The sequence below is a fragment of the Pongo abelii genome, chromosome 10 (assembly GCF_028885655.2).
Source record: "Pongo abelii isolate AG06213 chromosome 10, NHGRI_mPonAbe1-v2.0_pri, whole genome shotgun sequence".
NCBI classification, from domain to species: domain Eukaryota; kingdom Metazoa; phylum Chordata; class Mammalia; order Primates; family Hominidae; genus Pongo; species Pongo abelii.
This window is the reverse complement of record NC_071995.2, coordinates 79,362,212-79,385,516: the sequence shown is the minus strand read 5'-3', so window position 1 is coordinate 79,385,516 and position 23,305 is coordinate 79,362,212. Positions and strand designations below refer to the sequence as shown.

At 36.9% G+C, this 23,305-nt stretch overlaps 1 protein-coding gene across 1 annotated transcript in view; it reads right to left on the bottom strand.

Moving 5' to 3' along the window:
• Positions 1 to 23,305, bottom strand: part of ACSS3 (acyl-CoA synthetase short chain family member 3) — a 177,394-nt gene that overhangs the window by 42,981 nt on the left and 111,108 nt on the right. Inside the window, 1 exon segment of the mRNA NM_001131409.1 lies at positions 11,472 to 11,575. Within this exon segment, the coding sequence (NP_001124881.1) occupies positions 11,472 to 11,575 (104 nt within the window).

The window sequence follows — 23,305 nt, the reverse complement described above, 5'->3', positions numbered from 1 at the left end:
AAGTGAAACCCTGTCTTAAAAAAACAACAACAATGGCAAATTAATTAATTAAATTAAAAATGAATTAAAATTCCATCAAAGCCAAATTTAAAAAGCCTATGTGAAAAATAATTATTCTTGCTGCACTTTATACAAATAATTAGGCCAAGTATAAGACTAAAGCTTATTTTTACCAGCAAATCAGTCTTATCATGATTTATCTTTAGTGAAAATGGGAGACTGGAGAAAGAAAATTATTTTTCAAGAACTACGGTATACCTGCTATTAGATTCCAGTCTCATCAGTTGTTTTTGAGTTTTTTTCTGTAATTTAGACTGACCTTGATTATTCCTGTGAACCAATCAGTGATCTCTGACTGCAGCTCAGAAGAAACAACAGAGATGGGTAATGTAAAATTCCAGATTAGTATTCTAATTCTGGGTATATATTGGAATCAGCTAGCAACCCCATATCAGTTTGGTCCAACAGTTGCCTTCTTATTTAGTTTACTTGGGATAGTTTTTACTTATTTTGCTTTACTATTGTGGAATATATTGCTGTTGTACTCTATGTGTAGGAATGCAGGATAAGCTTACTCAATGTTCTCTTAAATTGAACACTTTTAAATCTTTCAGATATCACCTTTTGATGGAATCCAAGAGTTATGAGTGGTCCTCAACATACTGATGCTTTCTGACTAAGGTCCTCTCTAACCTGAATACAAGAGACCCTAATAGGCAGGAATATCACCCTATTCAGCCTGAAGAAGTTACAGAAGATGGATTTTAATCCCTCTACAACCCTTAGGATTAGGGTTCTCTTATAAAAGGGAGGAGGAAAATATGTCAGAGGCATTCAAACCAGAGCAACTCCATCTTGAATAGGGGCTGTGTAAAATAATACTGAGACCTACTGGGCTGCTTTCCAAAGTGGTTAGGCATTCTTAGTCACAGGATGAGATAGGAAGTTGGCACAAGATACAGATCACAAAGACCTTGCTGATAAAACAGCATGAGGTAAATAAAGCAGCTGGCCAAAACCTACCAAAACAAAAATGGTTATGAAAGAGACCTCTGGTCATCCTCACTGCTCATTGTATGCTAATTATAATGCATTAGCATGTTAAAAGACATGCTCACCAGTGCCAGGAGTTTACAAATGCTATGGCAATGTCAGGAAGTTACCCTATATGGTCTAAAAAGGGGACGGACCCTCACTTCTGGGAAGTTCTCACCCCTTTCCTGGAAAACTCATGAAACATCCACCCTTTGTCTAGCATATAATTAAAAATAACCATAAAAATAGCCAACCAGTAGCCGTTTGGGCTGCTCTGCCTATGGAGTAGCACTCTTTTATTCCTTTACTTTCCTAATAAACTTGCTTTCACTTTACTCTATGGACTTACCCTGAATTCAATCTTGTGTGAGGTCCAAGAACCCCTTCTTGGGGTCTGGATCAGGAGCTCTTTCAGGTAACAAATTCATCACAGAATACTGTCCGAGTTGTTTTAGTCAACAATACTTGGAGCACCAGAATCCCTGGCTGATTTCTACCTATGATCCACAAAATCATGAGATATGGTTGTTGTTTTAAGCTGCCAGGTTCTGGAGTAATTTTTTTTTTTTACATAGCAATAAATACTTGGAACATTTCCCATTAAAAATGTTATATAACCTTTTTAAAAAGATTTAGTGCAAGTCTCAAAAAAAAGTGCATGTAGTTAACAAAAAACATTCTCCTAGCCTGCAGTTGAAATCAGTCTGTGTGCCTGAGAATCATTTGCATCGGCAGGACCAGCAGTCCAGTCCCTGACATTCTGTGCTTGGGAAATGTTTGCTGACTAGTAAATGCATACTTCTAACATGATTTTAGGCTCCCATGATAAAGATCAGGGACCCAAAAAAAATAAGTAGCAAATCACAGAATGTAATCCCAAAATGAACCAGAGAGAAAAGAAAAATAGAGGACTCCAGGAAGAAAAAAGCTATATGTTACTATTATAATTCCTTTACAACATTTTCTTATTCCAAGAATGATATTCAAAGGACAGTCATTCAATAAGTATTTATTGAATATATTCTATTCACTAAAAGGTATTTCTTTTGGGGAGAAGGGGGTGTTGAGGGTATAAATACATGCCAAATAGAAATTGCAGCATGTATAAAGTTTCAGAAGTTAGACCATCAAAGGACTGTGAGTTATTCAGCAGAGCAAAGCTTGCGGGAGGCAGGTGTACTTAGGGAGATGATGAGAGACCAATGAAAGAAGTAAACAGAGGGATGAAAATCCCATGTTAAGAAATTTGAATATTGTTCCAGGAACAATGGGAGACACGGGGGGTTTCATAGAGGCAATTCGCTTAGAATTGCATTATAGAAAAATCTCTTCAGTTGCTAACTGGAGCACTAAACTGATGATCCCAACCTAAAGCAATAAATCAGATAGATGTGGATGGTCTGGTGCAGGTGACTGGCAGTGGAAGATAGGCCAAGTTTTAATTATACTCAAGATCAAAAGGTCTTGGTGATTGTCTGGATATGGGGCAAAAGCAAGAGGGAAAAGGCCCAGTTAACCCCCAGGGATATGGCTCAAAAGTTAAAGAAAACTAGATGTGCACAAAGGTTAAGAGGAAGATGTGGTGGCAAGTTCACAAGTCCAGCTCTATAAATGAGAGCTCCCGCTGCACCTGGCAATCTGCCATTCTGCCTTTACAGAAACTACATTAAAACAATATGGATTTAGAAGTCGGTAGCCCATGCTGCGAGTGGAAGACTTAGGAATAAATCAATGCAGCAACCTAGTACTGCTGAATCATATTAATCACAGCATCATGATGGGCATAGAGGCAATTTGTAAAGAAACCATTCTCCCCACCTCTGAATCTTTACAGTGAACTATAAATAACTTGAATAGGTAGCAGAAAGAAAGCAGAAACAGTGAGATGTACACTAGTGAAAGAAAATCAATTTAATCTTTGTGTTCAGGAGATGGTAGGATTTTAGTTTAAAATACTTAATTCGAAGAAACCTAACTTTTTGTACAGGAAGAAGACCATTAATTCGAGCTATGAGACACTGGTCTTATCCTACTCCCTTACCAGCACATTGCCTCTAACTGTGGAGGACTCAAGGGAGAAGCCCATAAATAATGCTGTGTTTAACTAGATAAGAAACGCTGAGTTAATGAAGGCGTGAGATAAAAGCTATGGGGAGAGGACCCAGGACAGCACAGAACTAATGTCAACTAGCTAGTTGACTCAAGGAAAGTAAAATCTCTACGGTTACATTTTCTGAAACATAAGTTCCGCTTTTACAGTCTAAGTTTTTTTGAATCTGAATTATTTACAGGCCAAGATTCTAAAGATGGCCTTTACATTAATGAAGGGCTATTTATAGAAAGGAAAATAAAAATAATATTTTTTGAGTGCTGACTATATGCCAGGAATTCTTCTAGGTTGTTAGTACATATTTCACTTTACTTAAAGCTTTTAATTAGTCCTGAGGAAACTTAAGACCAAGGATTTGCCCTTGGCTATAGAGTAAGTGGCTGAATTGGGATGTAAAGGCAGTCCTACTGGATTCTGCATCACTTCTTGCTACCCACATTGTTTCTCCAAGGACAATAGCCACCTGCTGTTTTCCAAATTAAAATTCACAGCAAAAGAGGGATGGGGAATTGTTTTGTGGGGGCAGTAGGCCCAGTGCAGGGGTTTACATGTAACAGGGGGAATCAAATTTTCAGACAGTAAAGTTTGTCAAGGGAAGGTATAGATAACTCTTGTTCTTGTGAAGATCTATAAAAACATGACATATTTTCACCTTTCTAATGTGGTTTATACGTGACCCTTGCCCAGATACGAGGAGAATTAGAACAGATATTTCAAAGGCCAAAACAACTTTATATTATTAATCGATTTCCCAGCGTTTAGTCTCTTGCCAAAGCATTGCTACTGATATAATAATGAGCACAAATAGTGATTCTAAAACACAATTCTACATCTCTGAACTAATTTGTGTAATTTTTTTTTAAATGATGTTCTTTTTATATTATAATGCTATAAAGATGAAATGTCTGATTCAATGAGGGTGTTTGCTTTGGGAATTCATTCTCAGGTGGATTAGCAGTTGGTAAACAGCTATTCACTTTCAGAAAGAGAAAGCCTTATTAAGCATGCCTTACATTTGACAAAAGGTTATTCTTTCCACAAACCAAATTCATGTAGCTTACTCCTAAGCTCCGGCTTTTCAAATTATCAGTAAAAATCACCTACTTTAAACTAATGAAGACTACTCTAAATGAGAAAAAATGCTGTTGCCAGGCAACAATAATGACATAGGGCTCCTTTTCTTTCTCACCAGATGGATGCTGTCACGCCATCTCTAGTTACACGTTGCTGAGATGACACTGTGTCTATATAACTGCTTTTTCCCCCATCACAACTTCTCATGCTAAATTTACCAAAAAATATCTTTTCTATGAATGAAAGAAAAAAAATAAATGTATTTCTGACCATTAAATTGTGAAAAACAAAGATGTATCAGACAGTAGTTAAGTCATTCATATTACTGAAAGATTATTTGCATTCTACTATTTGAAAGTAGCCTAGGGTATCTCCTGGGCAACCCGGTTCATGGGGCCATGTTTTGCCGGTTCAGTACAACCCAGCTCTTTGAGCTCTACAGTTTGCATTTCACACTAGCTCAATCCATTATCTTTGAAACACAGACATGTACTTTAAAGAAACCCTCCCGCCATAGCGCAATTTTGATAGACTCAGAAATTACTGAGTAAAATACAGAAGCAGAGAATAACAAGTAGTTAAAAAGCAAAATCCAGAAGGCAGCATTTGATAGCACATGGAAATATTTTGCTCCCTGATCTGCAGACAGAGGAATATTTGCTAATGGCTATTGGTACCCAAACCACAGAAAACAGGTTTTTAAATAATTCAAGATGGAGTCCTCAAGTCACCAAGAATGTACTTTCTTCATTGTCACATCAGCCACATGGGCCTCTTACGCCTAGATATGCCTAGGAATGTATTTTGCAGTAAATATACAAGATTTTGCACAGGACACAAGCTAAGTAAATTTGAAGAAAGTCGCACATCTAACACACAGTTGTAAAATGTTTTAAAAAGTGAAAGAAATAACAAGAGGCATAATATTCTTAATGCTGATTCCAGGGATATAAAATTCCCTTTTATAGCCTAAATATAGAGAACTGCAGGCTGACAGATTAAAATCCAACTGCAATTCAGTATATCAACATGGAGACATGAAAGAAAAATGTCTGAGAATTCAAGAGTAACAATGGAAGAGGATGATCAAGAAAAAAAGTGACTTAGACTTTAATACCTTACCTATCAAATCCTCAAATCCTAGTTAAGTGTTTTAAAATTTGTTTACTTAGGAGGAATGAGAAAGGGCTGTAGTTCTGCCTGTAACATTTCCCACAGAGATCTCTGTTATCAAACTCAGTAATTGTTCTATTTTGTGGTTTTGATTTTTGTAAATAAAATGTATTGCTGTCTTAAAAAATTTCTGGGCTAGTGAATCTTCTCCAGATATCCCTAAGAATAAGGATTAAATTTGATCAACCTCATCAACTTTTGTAGTTTAAAGTCTTGTCTCAGTTGTCTGCTGTCAGGAATTCTAACTTGCCAAGCTATGCAAAAATAAGAAATCATGTCAAGCTGCCCTGACACATTTTAATAACATAGTATTAGGGTATGTGTACCCTTAGAATCAATAGTTTAGATTTAGGAGCTGGCATGACTGAAGTTTGCAGGAGCCTTTGGGTCCACTTTAACAAAATCCAGAATTATCAGATTATTCCCCAAAGGAGGAAGAGTTAGGCTGTATATAGACTATAGTTACTTCAGAACTGCAGTTGCAATTAAAACTAAAGCAGTTCAGTCAATTATGGAGTGAAATACTCAAATTCCACCAAGATAGACGAACTCCACAAAGATGGCTCAAGGCAGATAAAGTAAGATCAAACATTTCAATCATCACCAATGTCTCAGTTCATTAGATAACTACTGTTTTCTCATTGAAATTCCTCCTTAGAGTTTAACAAATTATGTGAATTATCTAAGCATTTTATTCCTCCATTAAAGTGATGAAAACAAACAAACAACAAAATCACCTAGTGCTGCTCAAGTTGGTGGTCATTACTTGATTTCAACTATGTCATCAGTACCTGGACATAAGGACACTTGAAACACTTTCAATATAAGCTCTAGATCTTCTGATGGTAAGTACACAAACAGTGTCCTGTCAACAGGTAAAAATAATCTGAATTTTGTTGAACTAAATCCTTCATTAAGTTGTCCCTTATAAAAGCCATTGTGGAAGTTGAGTATTCTATCTTTGTAGCTGTCATGAATTAACTGAGTGAAAGCAAGAGAAAGAACAAAGAGTTTTTATCTAGGATTAAATAACATTAAACATTGGGACTCCAGGATGTTTTGTTACAATCATTTCTAAACCAACACCATATCTTATAGCAAATAGGAATGAATGAAGGAAAGAAGAAATAAAAGAAGGGAGGGAGGGAAGAAGGGTGGAAGAGAGGTAAGGAGGAAAGAAGGGAGGAAGAGAGCGAGGGGGGAGGGAGGAAGGGAGGGAAGGAAGGAAGAAGAGGAGGAAGGAAGGATAGAAAAAAATAGATCTACTGTGTTTAGGATTTAATAGTAAGTCTCTGAACTTTAACAAATCTTTTTTTTGTACTAGCTCTTTTACTCATAAAAACAATAATTCCTTTACAGTGATCTTAAATCACAAAAAAAAAAAAAAAAATCCCACGAAGGCCACCATGCACTGCACTGACAGTTCTTTTCTTCTAAAATTGTGCTTCCTGTCTGACCTCTATAACAATATAGCGTTTTATTTGGGGATCGTGCAGCCGAGGATAAGGAAGTTCTGGCTGTTCATTTCTTTTTTTTGGCACATGGATTACCATATTTTAATGAAACCATTATCTTTTTGTTTTCCCTTTTTAAATTATGATTATAAAACCTCTGTTTCTCTATCTCTGGGTAAAAAAGAAAATGAAAAATTCAGTCAATAATCCAGATGTTTTTAATCTTTTTATGGATGAGTTACTGTGAAGATAATACATCTGGGTGAATGACAATTTGGCTTTTATACAGATTTAGAAACAAATAGAGACAACTCTCCTCTCTAAACTTGACAAGACCAACCTCCTTCATGAGAGCATTAAATATTTACATTATTATACTCCAAAGCAAGAGATTCATGCTTCAGTGGTGCTGAACAGCACCAATTCTTTATTAAAATGCTCCTGTGAGGGGTGGAGGGTGCTAATCTGTTCTTGTATTTTCCACAGATTAGTTCTCAACTTAGATTATTAGATATTATTTGAATCAGATATAAAAGAATGTCTTTTTAATGAAATAAAGAGGATGTTAGTCACTAAAATCAGTTGGTACTAATACAAGTTGCACTAGAGTAACAATAATAATGTGTGATGGTTAATTTTAGGTGTCAACTTGACTGAATTAAGAAATACCTAGCAATCTGTTAAAGCATTATGTTTGGTTGTGTCCGTGAAGATGTTTCCAGAAGAGACTAATATGTGAGTCTAAGTGGACAAGATGAGAAGATCTTTCCTCAGTGCGAGTGGGCACCATCCAAGCAGGCAGAACCAGAAAGAACAAGAACAGAGGAAAGGTGAATGTGTGCATCCAACTGCTGAAGTTGGAATACACTCTTCTTCTCCTATCCCTGGACAACAACTCCAGGCTCCCCCATCTTTGGAGTCCAGAACTTATACAAGTGGCCCCCTGAGTTCTCAAGCCTTTGGTCTTAAACTAAGAGTGACATCATTCATTGGCTTCCCTCATTCTGGGGCCTTTGGACTTGGACTGAGCCATGCTACCAGAATTCCAGGGTCTCCAGCTTGCAGATGGCCTATTACGGGACTTCTCAGCCTCCATAATCATGTCAGCCAATCTCTCTAAAAAGTTTCCTCTCATATAGCTGTATCTATATCTACAAATTCTGTCCCTCTGGAGAACGCTGATTAACAAAACACAGTCATATAAATGAATTGACTGCAGTGTCCCTTCTTACAACTCAAGTCACAGGAACTGCTTAATTTTTATTCATACATTTTAGTTACTTAACATATCCCTTACTAATTTCAAATTACACATCACAGTTTCTAAGCAGCTCATTTGTACACATGTATCAATGTAATCAGAGAGCAAATTCATGAATTATTTATACACATATGAATTTATATGAAAGGCCCATAAAAGTGTGCAACTATGTAAAAAATATCAACTTCTAAGTCAATAACAAGAAAAACGGACCCTGTAGAAAACTTGAAATTTGAAATAAAGCAAAGTATTATTTGGTTAAAGCTAACCTTCTCTTAAACATTAACATGAGTTTCCTAGCACACTTCTTGGGGAAATAAATGTACCACCATCTATTTGACATACAAAACTAGGAAACTCATGAATGCACTTGAAACACCAGATGTTTTTCTTTTTGTAAGATTTCATAATAACTCATAACATACTTGCCCTTTTCCCCGGAATCAAACATCAATTTGATAGCACCTTAAGAAAGAATGGTTGAAATTTTATTTTATTTTATTTTTATTTTTATTTATTTATTTATTTTTTTGAGACAGAGTCTCGCTCTGTCACCCAGGCTGGAGTGCAGTGGTGCGATCTCAGCTCACTGCAAGCTCCACTTCCCGGGTTCATGCCATTCTCCTGCCTCAGCCTCCCGAGTAGTTGGGATTACATGCACCCACTACCACACCTGGCTAATTTGTTTGTATCTTTAGTAGAGACGGGGTTTCACCATGTTAGTCAGGCTGGTCTCGAACTCCTGACCTCGTGATCTGTCCACCTTGGCCTCCCAAAGTGCTGGGATTACAGGCTTGAACCACCGCACCCAGCCCTTCAGTATCATTTTATAACTACTTATCACAACATACAACTTTGAAAATGATAAATTGATTTTTTTCTATGCAAATGAATAGAGATCCTAACTAGTTTCCTGTTAGTAGCCAACCTCTGCATCACCTATAATGAAATTATTTTACAAAGCACCAAATGATCTAGCGATCTAGCTACTAGCTACCTATCTACCCATCCAAATATATTTGTATAGTTTAATAGGATGGAATACCAAACAAAGGCTGTAAAAACAAACGGGATGAGGACAATGGATATGGAAATAATCATTCATTTTATTAGGAAAATCCACATGTTTTCCATGGCAATTAACTGTCACTCCAACCTGATTACAGTGACAGCACATTGACACAATGTAGCTATTAATTCCCTTGGAACAATACATTAAAGAAAAATTGCAAATTCTCATGGAACTCAGTATCCATGAGGGACCTCATATGCTTGTGTCACAGGCTTCAGTGACCTTTTTTGTAAGCCTGAATACACTAACTACATACATCCACACAGGCTATTATATATAAAGGTGTCTATAAGAAAAAGCAAAAGAATTTTATAATTTTATTTGTGAATGTGCTAGTTTTCTTCAGTGAGTTTTGGCACAGTCACCTTCAAGAGGGAAAAACAGAACTCTTCTGCAAGTGTTTGTGTCAGGTCATGTTTGTATGGGAAATAGTCCCCCATTTTGACCAGATAAGAGAAATTATCTTAAAGGTGACAAAACATTTTCCAGTTCATGACCAAGAAAATAACTGTTAAAACTTTCCTGGCTAATAGGGGATACATAAATGCTGTAAACATTCTTCTTGCAGATGCAATAATTCTTCACTTGTTTTTATGTATTTCTACACATAGCATTGATTGTTCTTGAAATTCATTCTTATACTTTGTATTTACTAAAGAGTTACAAATCTGAGTTTAAATAATTTTCCCCTTAGTAAATAAAACTGGAGGGAACAGAAAGCTTCTTTCTGATTTTCATCTTATGTAAGGAAAGTGTCCTCTGCTCTGATTATTCATTTTATATTTCATATTACAAAGGATGTGTAGAAAACATTTTTTTATTTCTTTTCTTTTTTTTTTTTTTTTTGACAGAGTCTTGCTCTATTGCCCAGGCTGGAGTTCAATGATAGGATCTTGGCTCACTGCAACCTCCTCCTCCCGGGTTCAAGCAATTCGCAGCCTCCTGGGTAGCTGAGATTACAGGCATGCTCCATCATGCCCAGCTAATTTTTTGTACTTTAAGTAGACATGGGGTTTCACCATGTTGGCCAGGCTGGTCTCTAACTCCTGACCTCAAGTGATCTCAAGTGATCTGCTGTTTTTGCCTCCCAAAGTGCAGGAATTATAGGCATGAGCCACCATGCCCAGCCAGAAAACACATTTTTAAATAACAATATTCAAGGACATAATATAAAAAGTAAAATTTGTCAGAATCAGAAATTTCTGAAGTATCAAATACTGAATTTTAGGCTTAGTCATTCAGTTAATCTTTTACATGAAAATAATTTTTACAGTCAGAGCTAAGTTTTTGCAAAGTAATCTTACTAATTTTTAACCCAAATTTGATATTCTGCCCCAGATGCAGAGAAGGTGAGAATACTGAAAATATGTATATAAAAAGGTTGATCTAATTCATTGAACTAAGTGGGACTGAAATAAAATATGTACATATGAAGGTTGTAGGGCTCCCATGACTCATAGCTGCTTTCAGTGAGTCAAATTTTTTTAAATCTCTGTACTTTGTGAGGAGGTAAATGACTTCTAGACAATGTACCCATTCTCATATATATAGCCATCCCTCAAAAGAAGAAGCAGAAAGAGTTATTGTTGTGGTGGTTGTCTGCTTATTCCAAAGTTTATAGTTGATCCATTTAATATGAAAATTTGTTTCCCAGGGAACACTTAGAGGGAGGACTATAGAGAATAAACAAAATAACTTAAATGAATAAATTACATATGTAATGACAATTGTTTTGAAGAAAAATAAATTTCTCTGCCTTTAATGCTGGGCAGAATATATTAGATATTATAGAACACAAGAAGGTGGCCAGAGAGTCCTATGAGAGGAAGAGGGCTTCATAAAAGGACTCTGGGAGCAGTGTGCAGGGTGTATCAAAAAGCAGAGAGAACAGAGATGAGTGATTAGGAAACTTTAAATCAGGACAGAGGACAATGCAGCTGCCAGAGCTCAAAGGCAAGGGGAATACTGAAGGTGGGATGAACCCAACAGACACTTCAAAGGAAAATCTGAGACTTAGTAACTTACCAGATATAAGAAACAAAGAAGAGAAGATAAAGAGGTCTTTAGGGCTTTATACCTAGGGACCAAGAGAATGGTGGCATCAATGTCACTTATGAAGACATTATTAATAATACAACAATAAAAAAATTGCTTATTTTTACTGAAACATGAACCACTTGAATCCTGAGTTTGTGTCTGATCTGCTGGTCATAGCTCAAAAGTTTCCTCCAATCCTTGCAGCCTTTTGGAACATTTCTTTAATATTTATGTACATGCTAGGAAAATGCTCACCAGTTTGCCACCAATGGTCTAAGACAGGTACTCTGAAGACATTTTTGGACCATTCCAGGGTCTCTACATCACATCGTTCTCCAGCCACAAATAATGTTTTGAACCTGAATATGAGATAGTGAATTCAAATTATTCCTGGAAAATAAATCTAAATAATTGTATTTACATTTTAAAAACATTATTTAACCACACTCATTATGTCAGAGGAATACAGCAATATAACCAATACATCAGACTGTATAATGATGACAGTCATTTCTTGTTTGGGTCCAAATGTAACCAAACACACATCACAGAATTGGAGTGAGGTACTTCCAAAGTAGAAATCACAGCTAGTGCTTTTCAGTTTTTAAAAGAGCAATTGAGTTCATCTCTGTAAACGATCTGCCATGTTCATCTAATGATCAAAGATAAAATATATTTCACCTTGACATTGTCCCTGCTAATTTTAGCTCCAAATTTGATTGCTATATTCTAAGTAAGGATATACACAAAAAATACATACATAAGTATCGGCTAAGGCAGCAAATATTCTTATAAATATGAATTTGTTCCTTCTTGTGTGATCCTATGATAAAGATTACTCTAATTTCAAGTATATATTTTTCCTATCCCAAGGACATATGTAGGAGAAATAGCTGGTGAAGAAGTAAATGCCATTGTGGCCTTGGAAGTCAAAAAAGGTTCTTCAATCAAAAGGAATACAAGAGTACTAAAAGATGAAGGAGAATAACCATCTTTGGCAGAAAGCACCATACTGCAGAATGGAAAAAATGAAATAGAAAAATACAATTGTGTTGACCCCATTAGTGGTTCATTGAGAGCATGGGTGTTTGTGTTGTTTGTTTGTTTGTTTTTTTTTTTCATTTTCAAATGCCCTCAGGACCCGTTTATATGTATATAAAATGTGTGTGTGTGTGTGTGTGTGTAAGAAGAGTTAATTCATTTATCATCAAAGTAAAACACAAACAGTTGACAAACAAAAACCTGTCTACTGATCCTGAACAATGTAGTATATTTTACTATTCCCTTAATTTTTCATATCATTTCATAAAGATTCATGGAGATTCAAACACTTCCACTCCTATGTTCCAATAACATTCTGTTTCTGTCTTTGCTATGAACATGTATCTCATTCTAGACTTCTTTTGTTTTTGTCTATTTCCCACACTGTACTATGAGCTCCTTGGGAACATGTATCTTTATAACCCCAAGACCAATCAAAGTACATGAAATTTTTAGATATTTAAACATTTCTAGATGCTCAGAATGATAAAGTACAGAGGTGGGGTGTTAGCAAAATTAACACCAGTTTGACTTATTCTTCTAAGTGAAAGAAGAGTCATGTTGGTTTCTTAGAGTGTGGAAATTGAGAAAAAAAGAACAGTGACCTGAGGAGAGCAAAATTCTGGAATTACTATTCTAGGATATTTTCAGTGCACAACATAAATGTGAAAAGACTTGGGGGAGGAGCCAAGATGGCCGAATAGGAACAGCTCCCGTCTACAGCTCCCAGCGCGAGCGACGCAGAAGACAGGTGATTTCTGCATTTCCATCTGAGGTACTGTGTTCATCTCACTAGGGAGTGCCAGACAGTGGGCGCAGGTCAGTGGGTGAGTTCACCGTGCGCCAGCCGAAGCAGGGGCGAGGCATTGCCTCACTTGGGAAGCGCGAGGGGTCAGGGAGTTCCCTTTCCAGGGGTGACAGACGGCACCTGGAAAATTGGGCCACTCCCACCGGAATACTGTGCTTTTACGATGGGCTTAGGAAACGGTGCCCCAGGAGAGTATAGCCCGCACCTGGCTCAGAGGGTCCTACGCCCACGGAGTCTCGCTGATTGCTAGCACAGCAGTCTGAGATCAAACAGCAAGTCCGCAGCGAGGCTGGGGGAGGGGCGCCCGCCATTGCCCAGGCTCGCTAAGGTAAACAAAGCAGCCAGGAAGCTTGAACTGGGTGGAGCCCACCACAGCTCAAGGAGGCCTGCCTGCCTCTGTAGGCTCCACCTCTGGGGGCAGGGCACAGACAAAAAGACAGCAGTAACCTCTGCAGACTTAAATGTCCCTGTCTGACAGCTTTGAGGAGAGCAGTGGTTCTCCCAGCATGCAGCTGGAGATCTGAGAACTGGCTGACTGCCTCCTCAAGTGGGTCCCTGACCCATGACCCCCGAGCAGCCTAACTGGGAGGCACCCCCCAGCAGGGGCAGACTGACACCTCATACAGCCAGCCAGGTACTCCAACAGACCTGCAGCTGAGGGTCCTGTCTGTGAGAAGGAAAACTAACAGAAAGGACATCCACACCAAAAACCCATCTGTACATCACCATCATCAAAGACCAAAAGTAGATAAAACCACAAAGATGGGGAAAAAACAGAGCAGAAAAACTGGAAACTCTAAAAAGCAGAGTACCTCTCCTCCTCCAAAGGAACGCAGTTCCTCACCAGCAACAGAACAAAGCTGGACGGAGAATGACTTTGACGAGCTGAGAGAAGAAGGCTTCAGACGATCAAATTACTCTGAGCTATGGGAGGATATTCAAACCAAAGGCAAAGAAGTTGAAAACTTTGAAAAAAATTTAGAAGAATGTATAACTAGAATAACCAATACAGAGAAGTGCTTAAAGGAGCTGATGGAGCTGAAAACCAAGGCTCGAGAACTAAGTGAAGAATGCAGAAGCCTCAGGAGCCGATGCGATCAAATGGAAGAAAGGGTATCAGCCCTGGAAGATGAAATGAATGAAATGAACCGAGAAGGGAAGTTTAGAGAAAAAAGAATAAAAAGAAACGAGCAAAGCCTCCAAGAAATGTGGGACTATGAGAAAAGACCAAATCTACGTCTGATTGGTGTACCTGAAAGTGACGGGGAGAATGGAAACAAGTTGGAAAACACTCTGCAGGATATTATCCAGGAGAACTTCCCCAATCTAGCAAGGCAGGCCAACATTCAGATTCAGGAAATACAGAGAATGCCACAAAGATACTCCTCGAGAAGAGCAACTCCAAGACATGTAATTGTCAGATTCACCAAAGTTGAAATGAAGGAAAAAATGTTAAGGGCAGCCAGAGAGAAAGGTCGGGTTACCATCAAAGGGAAGCCCATCAGACTAACAGCAGATCTCTCGGCAGAAACCCTACAAGCCAGAAGAGACTGGGGGCCAATATTCAACATTCTTAAAGAAAAGAATTTTCAACCCAGAATTTCATATCCTGCCAAACTAAGCTTCATAAGTGAAGGAGAAATAAAATACTTTACAGACAAGCAAATGCTGAGACATTTTGTCACTACCAGGCCTGCCCTAAAAGAGCTCCTGAAGGAAGCGCTAAACATGGAAAAGCACAACCGGTACCAGCCACTGCAAAATCATACCGAAATATAAAGACCGTCAAGACTAGGAAGAGACTGCATCAACTAATGAGCAAAATAACCAGCTAACATCATAATGACAGGATCAAATTCACACATAACAATATTAACTTTAAATGTAAATGGACTAAATGCGCCAATTAAAAGACACAGACTGGCAAATTGGATAAAGACTCAAGACCCATCAGTGTGCTGTATTCAGGAAACCCATCTCACGTGCAGAGACACATATAGGCTCAAAATAAAAGGATGGAGGAAGATCTACCAAGCAAATGGAAAACAAAAAAAGGCAGGGGTTGCAATCCTAGTCTCTGATAAAACGGACTTTAAACCAACAAAGATCAAAAGAGACAAAGAAGGCCATTACATAATGGTAAAGGGATTAATTCAACAAGAAGAGCTAACTATCCTAAATATACATGCACCCAATACAGGAGCACCCAGATTCATAAAGCAAGTCCTGAGTGACCTACAAAGAGACTTAGACTCCCACACATTAATAATGGGAGACTTTAACACCCCACTGTCAACATTAGACAGATCAACGAGACAGAAAGTCAACAAGGATACCCAGGAATTGAACTCAGCTCTGCACCAAGTGGACCTAATAGACATCTACAGAACTCTCCACCCCAAATCAACAGAATATACATTTTTTTCAGCACCACACCACACCTATTCCAAAATTGACCATATACTTGGAAGTAAAGCTCTCCTCAATAAATGTAAAAGAACAGAAATTATAACAAACTATCTCTCAGATCACAGTGCAATCAAGCTAGAACTCAGGATTAAGAATCTCACTCAAAACCACTCAACTACGTGGAAACTGAACAACCTGCTCCTGAATGACTACTGGGTACATAACGAAATGAAGGCAGAAATAAAGATGTTCTTTGAAACCAACGAGAACCAAGACACAACATACCAGAACCTCTGGGATGCATTCAAAGCCGTGTGTAGAGGGAAATTTGTAGCACTAAATGCCCACAAGAGAAAGCAGGAAAGATCCAAAATTGACACCCGAACATCACAATTAAAAGAACTAGAAAAGCAAGAGCAAACACATTCAAAAGCTAGCAGAAGGCAAGAAATAACTAAAATCAGAGCAAAACTGAAGGAAATAGAGACACAAAAAACCCTTCAAAAAATAAATGAATCCAGGAGCTGGTTTTTTGAAAGGATCAACAAAATTGGTAGACCGCTAGCAAGATTAATAAAGAAAAAAAGAGAGAAGAATCAAATAGATGCAATAAAAAATGATAAAGGGGATATCACCACTGATCCCACAGAAATACAAACTACCATCAGAGAATATTACAAACACCTCTATGCAAATAAACTAGAAAATCTAGAAGAAATGGATAAATTCCTCGACACATACACCCTCCCAAGACTAAACCAGGAAGAAGTTGAATCTCTGAATAGACCAATAACAGGAGCTGAAATTGTGGCAATAATCAATAGCTTACCAACCAAAAAAAGTCCAGGACCAGATGGGTTCACAGCCGAATTCTACCAGAGGTACAAGGAGGAGCTGGTGCAATTCCTTCTGAAACTATTCCAATCAATAGAAAAAGAGGGAATCCTCCCTAACTCATTTTATGAGGCCAGCATCATCCTGACACCAAAGCCTGGCAGAGACACAACAAAAAAAGAGAATTTTAGACCAATATCCTTGATGAACATTGATGCAAAAATCCTCAGTAAAATACTGGCAAACAGAATCCAACAGCACATCAAAAAGCTTATCCACCATGATCAAGTGGGCTTCATCCCTGGGATGCAAGGCTGGTTCAATATATGCAAATCAATAAATGTAATCCAGCATATAAACAGAACCAAAGACAAAAACCACATGATTATCTCAATAGATGCAGAAAAGGCCTTTGACAAAATTCAACAACCCTTCATGCTAAAAACTCTCAATAAATTAGGTATTGATGGGACGTATCTCAAAATAATAAGAGCTATTTATGACAAACCCACAGCCAATATCATACAGAATGGGCAAAAACTGGAAGCATTCCCTTTGAAAACTGGCACAAGACAGGGATGCCCTCTCTCACCACTTCTATTCAACATAGTGTTGGAAGTTCTGGCCAGGGCAATTAGGCAAGAGAAGGAAATAAAGGGTATTCAATTAGGAAAAGAGGAAGTCAAATTGTCCCTGTTTGCAGATGACATGATAGTATATCTAGAAAACCCCATTGTCTCAGCCCAAAATCTCTTTAAGTTGATAAGCAAATTCAGCAAAGTCTCAGGATACAAAATCAATGTACAAAAATCACAAGCATTCTTATACATCAATAACAGACAAACAGAGAGCCAAATCATGAGTGAACTCCCATTCATTTGCTTCAAAGAGAATAAAATACCTAGGAATCCAACTTACAAGGGATGTGAAGGACCTCTTCAAGGAGAACTACAAACCACTGCTCAAAGAAATAAAAGAGGATACAAACAAATGGAAGATCATTCCATGCTCATGGGTAGGAAGAATCAATATCATGAAAATGGCCATACTGCCCAAGGTAATTTACAGATTCAATGCCATCCCCATCAAGTTACCAATGACTTTCTTCACAGAATTGGAAAAAACTACTTTAAAGTTCATATGGAACCAAAAAAGAGCCCAGGTCGCCAAGTCAATCCTAAGCCAAAAGAACAAAGCTGGAGGCATCACACTACCTGACTTCAAACTATACTACAAGACTACAGTAACCAAAACAGCATGGTACTGGTACCAAAACAGAGATATAGATCAATGGAACAGAACAGAGCCGTCAGAAATAATGCCACATATCTACAACTATCTGATCTTTGACAAACCTGACAAAAACAAGAAATGGGGAAAGGATTCCCTATTTAATAAATGGTGCTGGGAAAACTGGCTAGCCATATGTAGAAAGCTGAAACTGGATCCCTTCCTTACACCTTATACAAAAATCAATTCAAGATGGATTAAAGACTTAAATGTTAGACCTAAAACCATAAAAACCCTAGAAGAAAACCTAGGCATTACCATTCAGGACATAGGCATGGGCAAGGACTTCATGTCTAAAACACCAAAAGCAATGGCAACAAAAGCCAAAATTGACAAATGGGATCTAATTAAACTCAAGAGCTTCTGCACAGCAAAGGAAACTACCATCAGAGTGAACAGGCAACCTACAAAATGGGAGAAAATTTTCGCAACCTACTCATCTGACAAAGGGCTAATATCCAGAATCTACAATGAACTCCAACAAATTTACAAGAAAAAAACAAACAACCCCATCAAAAAGTGGGCGAAGGACATAAACAGACACTTCTCAAAAGAAGACATTTATGCAGCCAAAAAACACATGAAAAAATGCTCACCATCACTGGCCATCAGAGAAATGCAAATCAAAACCACAATGAGATACCATCTCACACCAGTTAGAATGGCAATCATTAAAAAGTCAGGAAACAACAGGTGCTGGAGAGGATGTGGAGAAATAGGAAAACTTTTACACTGTTGGTGGGACTGTAAACTAGTTCAACCCTTGTGGAAGTCAGTGTGGCAATTCCTCAGGGATCTAGAACTAGAAATTCCATTTGACCCAGCCATCCCATTACTGGGTATATACCCAAAGGACTATAAATCATGCTGCTATAAAGACACATGTACACGTATGTTTATTGCAGCATTATTCACAATAGCAAAGACTTGGAACCAACCCAAATGTCCAACAATGATAGACTGGATTAAGAAAATGTGGCACATATACACCATGGAATACTATGCAGCCATAAAAAATGATGAGTTCATGTCCTTTGTAGGGACATGGATGAAATTGGAAATCATCATTCTCAGTAAACTATCGCCAAGAACAAAAAACCAAACACCGCATATTCTCACTCATAGGTGGGAATTGAACAATGAGAACACATGGACACAGGAAGGGGAACATCACACTTCGGGGACTGTTGTGGGGTGGGGGGAAGGGGGAGGGATAGCATTGGGAGATATACCTAATGCTAGATGACGAGTTGGTGGTTACAGCACACCAGCATGGCACATGTATACATATGTAACTTACCTGCACATTGCACACATGTACCACAGAGTCTAAAGTATAATAATAATAATAATAAAGGAAAAAAAAAGTATATGAAAAAAATATATATAAAAAAAAAAAGAAAAGAAAAGACTTGAGAACAGCCAGTTGTTTTTTATGGACACAATCAGTGAGCTGGGAGGCTAAGCAGGGGTAGCACAGATTGGGGTGTGATACAAGGGATGGGAAATCGATGCTGGAAAAGCTGTCTGTAAACTCTAGACTAGGCGGGAATTATAGGAAGGCAAGGCAGTAATAACCAGAATAAAAGAAAAATACAAGGAAAAATAGTGAGGTAGATGACTTGAAGTCACTTAAGAAAAAGTTTGATGAAAATGAAGGCAAGATGAGAAAAATAGGGTGTCACTGTAGACAGAAGGCAATTTCAAATTTAGAGATCTTGAAAACGTGTCTGTTCTGAAGGATGATAGCGTTTATGGTAGCTGAGAAGGTCTAACAGTGAAAGACACGGAGGGAAAGAGGAGTATTTTCATAGAAGGATTCTCTTCAAGATAGTATTAAAAATCACTCAAGTATCATAGCAGTGGAGAGTAAAAAGAAAGTCTGTGACTTGTTGATTAAAAAGGCTAAAGGGAGGTCTGAAGAGTGGGGAGAGGGTATTACAAAGAGATAGCATGAACTTCAATAGAAGATGGGCCACAAAACAAAGAAAATTTTCAAGTTCTCATGCTACCAATTTTATTTTAACATCTTCCCCAATTTTTATAGATAATCTTGGCCCTGAAGGTGCATTTGACCGCAGTAGTGAGAAAAAAGTAACAGTTTAATTATTCTACAGAAAATAGAGGTTTTAAACAGCTATTGAAAATACACAATAATTAATTTCTGAGTATAAATGAATCACTGATAAATGATGTCTATCTGTGAAGTGCAATCACCTAGAATTATTCATGGTAATTTTCATTTATAGAAGATGATACCTTTATATCTATAAGGGTGTCAAAAAGGTTTTAGTTAAATTGTGATAAAACATCCAATGTGCTGTTACTAATCCACATTCATTTTCTGAGAAAATAAAAAAAAAATCTGCTAATATAAAGATATTCAGAGAATAAAATTATCTTATTACATTTTATTTTTTTGCAATAATGTAGTTGGAGTCATGAGGATGAACTAAATTGGTGATATAGTTAGGATATCTGTTCCCTCCAAATCTCATGTTGAAATGTGACCCCCCAGTGTTGAAGGTGGGGCCTAGTGGAGAGGCTTCATGTCCTCCCCATCATAATAAGTGAGTTCTCACTTACTCTACTTATTCATATGATAGCTGGTTTAAAGAGCCAGGCACCTCCCCTCTTCCCTCTTGCTTCCTCTCTCGCTATGTGAGATGCCTGCTCTCCTTCAGCCTTCCACCATGATTGTAGGCTTTCTGAGGGCACACCAGAAGCAGATGTGGCATTGTGCTTCTTGTACAGTCTGCAGACCCATGAGCTGAAATAAATCTCTTTTTTATGTAAATTATCCAGCTTCAGGTATTCCTTTACAACAATGCAAAATGGGCTAATACAATTGGTATGGTCCAATGGAAATATAATGTGAGCTACAAATCCAAAAAATATATCTAGTTTAAAATTTTCTAGTAGCCACATTCAGAGAAAAAAAAAGAATAAGGTCAAATTAGCTCTAATAATATATTTTATTAAAACACATATATCCAAAATGTTATTATTTCAACATGCAATGAATATAAAAATTACTGGTGAGACATCTTCCAGTCTTTTTTAAATACCAAATCTCAAATTGGACTTGTCACATTTCAAGAGCTCAATAGCCACGTGAGGGTATTTCAAGAGTTCAATAACCACATGAGGCCAGAGGCTACCATATGGGACAGTGTAGAGGTAGATCATGACTTTCTGAAGAAACAACAGAATTCTTACACTGGCCTGGATGAAGAAAAATTTTAATTTAATACTACATACTCAATTCCTGCTCAAATAATTATGCTAATAATTTATTCTGACATGGATCTGTATGCATGCACATGTGTAGGTATGCAAGTATCACGGCATGCAGCTAAGACAATCTATTACTTAATGTTTTATAAATAAACTGTTACCTCAACAGATTTCCAAAATTTAGAGTATGATTGGTTTAATAATTAGGCATCTTTACAGGACTGCACATAATGGTACAATCCACTGTCAAAAATAATATTTGAGTAGCTGCCCACTGGTATATTTCTCAACTGCATATTCAAAATTATCTATCTTTAGCACAATAAATGCCAAAGTTAAAATGTACATGTCCTGATATAGACACAGAAGCATCATTTTATATTTCAGATAAGAGAACAACCTATTACTAGTCTTTATTAAGAAATTATTTAGCAAAGACTTGGAACAAACCCAAATGTCCAACAATGATAGACTGGATTAAGAAAATGTGGCACATATACACCATGAAATACTATGCAGCCATAAAAAAATGATGAGTTCTTGTCCTTTGTAGGGACATGGATGAAATTGGAAATCATCATTCTCAGTAAACTATCGCAAGGACAAAAAACCAAACACCACATGTTCTCACTCATAGATGGGAATTGAACAATGAGAACACATGGACACAGGAAGGGGAACATCACACTCCGGGGACTGTTGTGGGGTGGGGGTAGTGGGGAGGGATAGCATTAGGAGATATACCTAATGCTAAATGGCAAGTTAATGGGTGCAGCACACCAGCATGGCACCTGTATACATATGTAACTAACCTGCACATTGTGCACATGTACCCTAAAACTTAAAGTATAATAATAATAATAAAAAAAGAAAAAAAAAGAAATTATTTGAATAATTTTTGTGAGTACCCTCTAACAGTATGCAATGCTGCTAGGGTAATCTTTAAACCTTTGAGAACAAGGAAGGGGGATAAAAAGTAAGGAAGAAAATGGGAGAGCAAGGAAGAGAATGAATAAGAGGCAGAGACTAGGAAAAAAAAAAGGACACAACTTTTTTGACAAATTACATCTCCATTTGCAATATGAGATAAAATTTAAGTAATGAAATGTATATATTTGTAATTTGAGATTAAAATTTGATGATCAAAAATGACCTCATCTGAGGTAACTGTTATAGCAGAATGAAAAAATTATTTAAACATTAAATTATTAAAAGTAGGTTAACGTATAACAAAGATTAGTGTAAAGTTTTAATGTTTAAAATGAGGTTCATATACCTATAACTTTAAATGCTATGTAAAAACAAGACAAAATGAAAAATATAAAGGCCATAATGTTGATAATCCTAGGACTGAAAAGTAGGGCCATGTTTTTAATCTTATGTTATTCAAACACTTTTCTGATATTTTAGAAAACTCCTGTGATGAAAGACACTACACATTTAGATAACACATTAAAATTTATAAAATGATAGGTTTGGCTGATCCCAGCAGTGTAGGCAAAGAGCAACCAAAACGAATAATTTTACAGGTCTTAATATCACATTTCCAATGCCTGTTAAGCCATAAATTAGTTTAAAGAAATCTAGATGGTTCAAATGCCCATGTCTTTGGCTTATATATGAAACTAGAGATCGAGAACTCCAAAAACATTCACTACTAAAAACGTGATGTACAACATCGTCAATTAAAAAATTAAAATACAGATTTTTAGCAAACCAAGGGACACCTGATATCTTGATATTACCAACATTTTTGCAAGTTGTAATTTTTTTGACTATCCCCTAGTCTCTACCACATAAACTACAATTAATCTAAGTAATTGATTATAATAATAAACCATGCATTAGCACTGAGCTCTTATCTGATGGCAAATTTCACTATTATATATTTTAAAACTTAGTATTTATTACTATGTTTTTGCAGTATATTCCTATTGCTTTTATTCCTAAACTTGTTTACTGTTCTTTTTAATATCATTATTATAGCAATCGTCATTCTGGCACTAATAAATTGAAAGGTACAATATTCCACAATGGATGATAAAAGTGGTTTCGTCTCTGAAAGTCAGAAAAATCCCTTCCATTTCCATTAAAATCACTTTACTATTTATTGAATGCAAAGGAAAAATTGTGAGATCATTAGTGGTTCAGAAAAATGCCAAAGTCTTTAATACGGATGACTTCTTTCCCTAAATATGCTAGAAACTATCCATTTATTTTTGTATTAAAATTCCTCAAACTATCAAAAAGTTATTGTTATTTTATCAATTACAGACTGCTAATTGTATAATACTAATGAACATGAACAGAATACAAATCTAAATAAAATTTAAGAATAAGATATAATTAATGAAACAATATAATATCATAAATATGTAATCAAATATAATTTAACTCTCAATTCCTTTTAGTAAACAAAACTACACTAAGTGATCTGTCCTTTTTGTAACCATGATAATAATTGAAACAA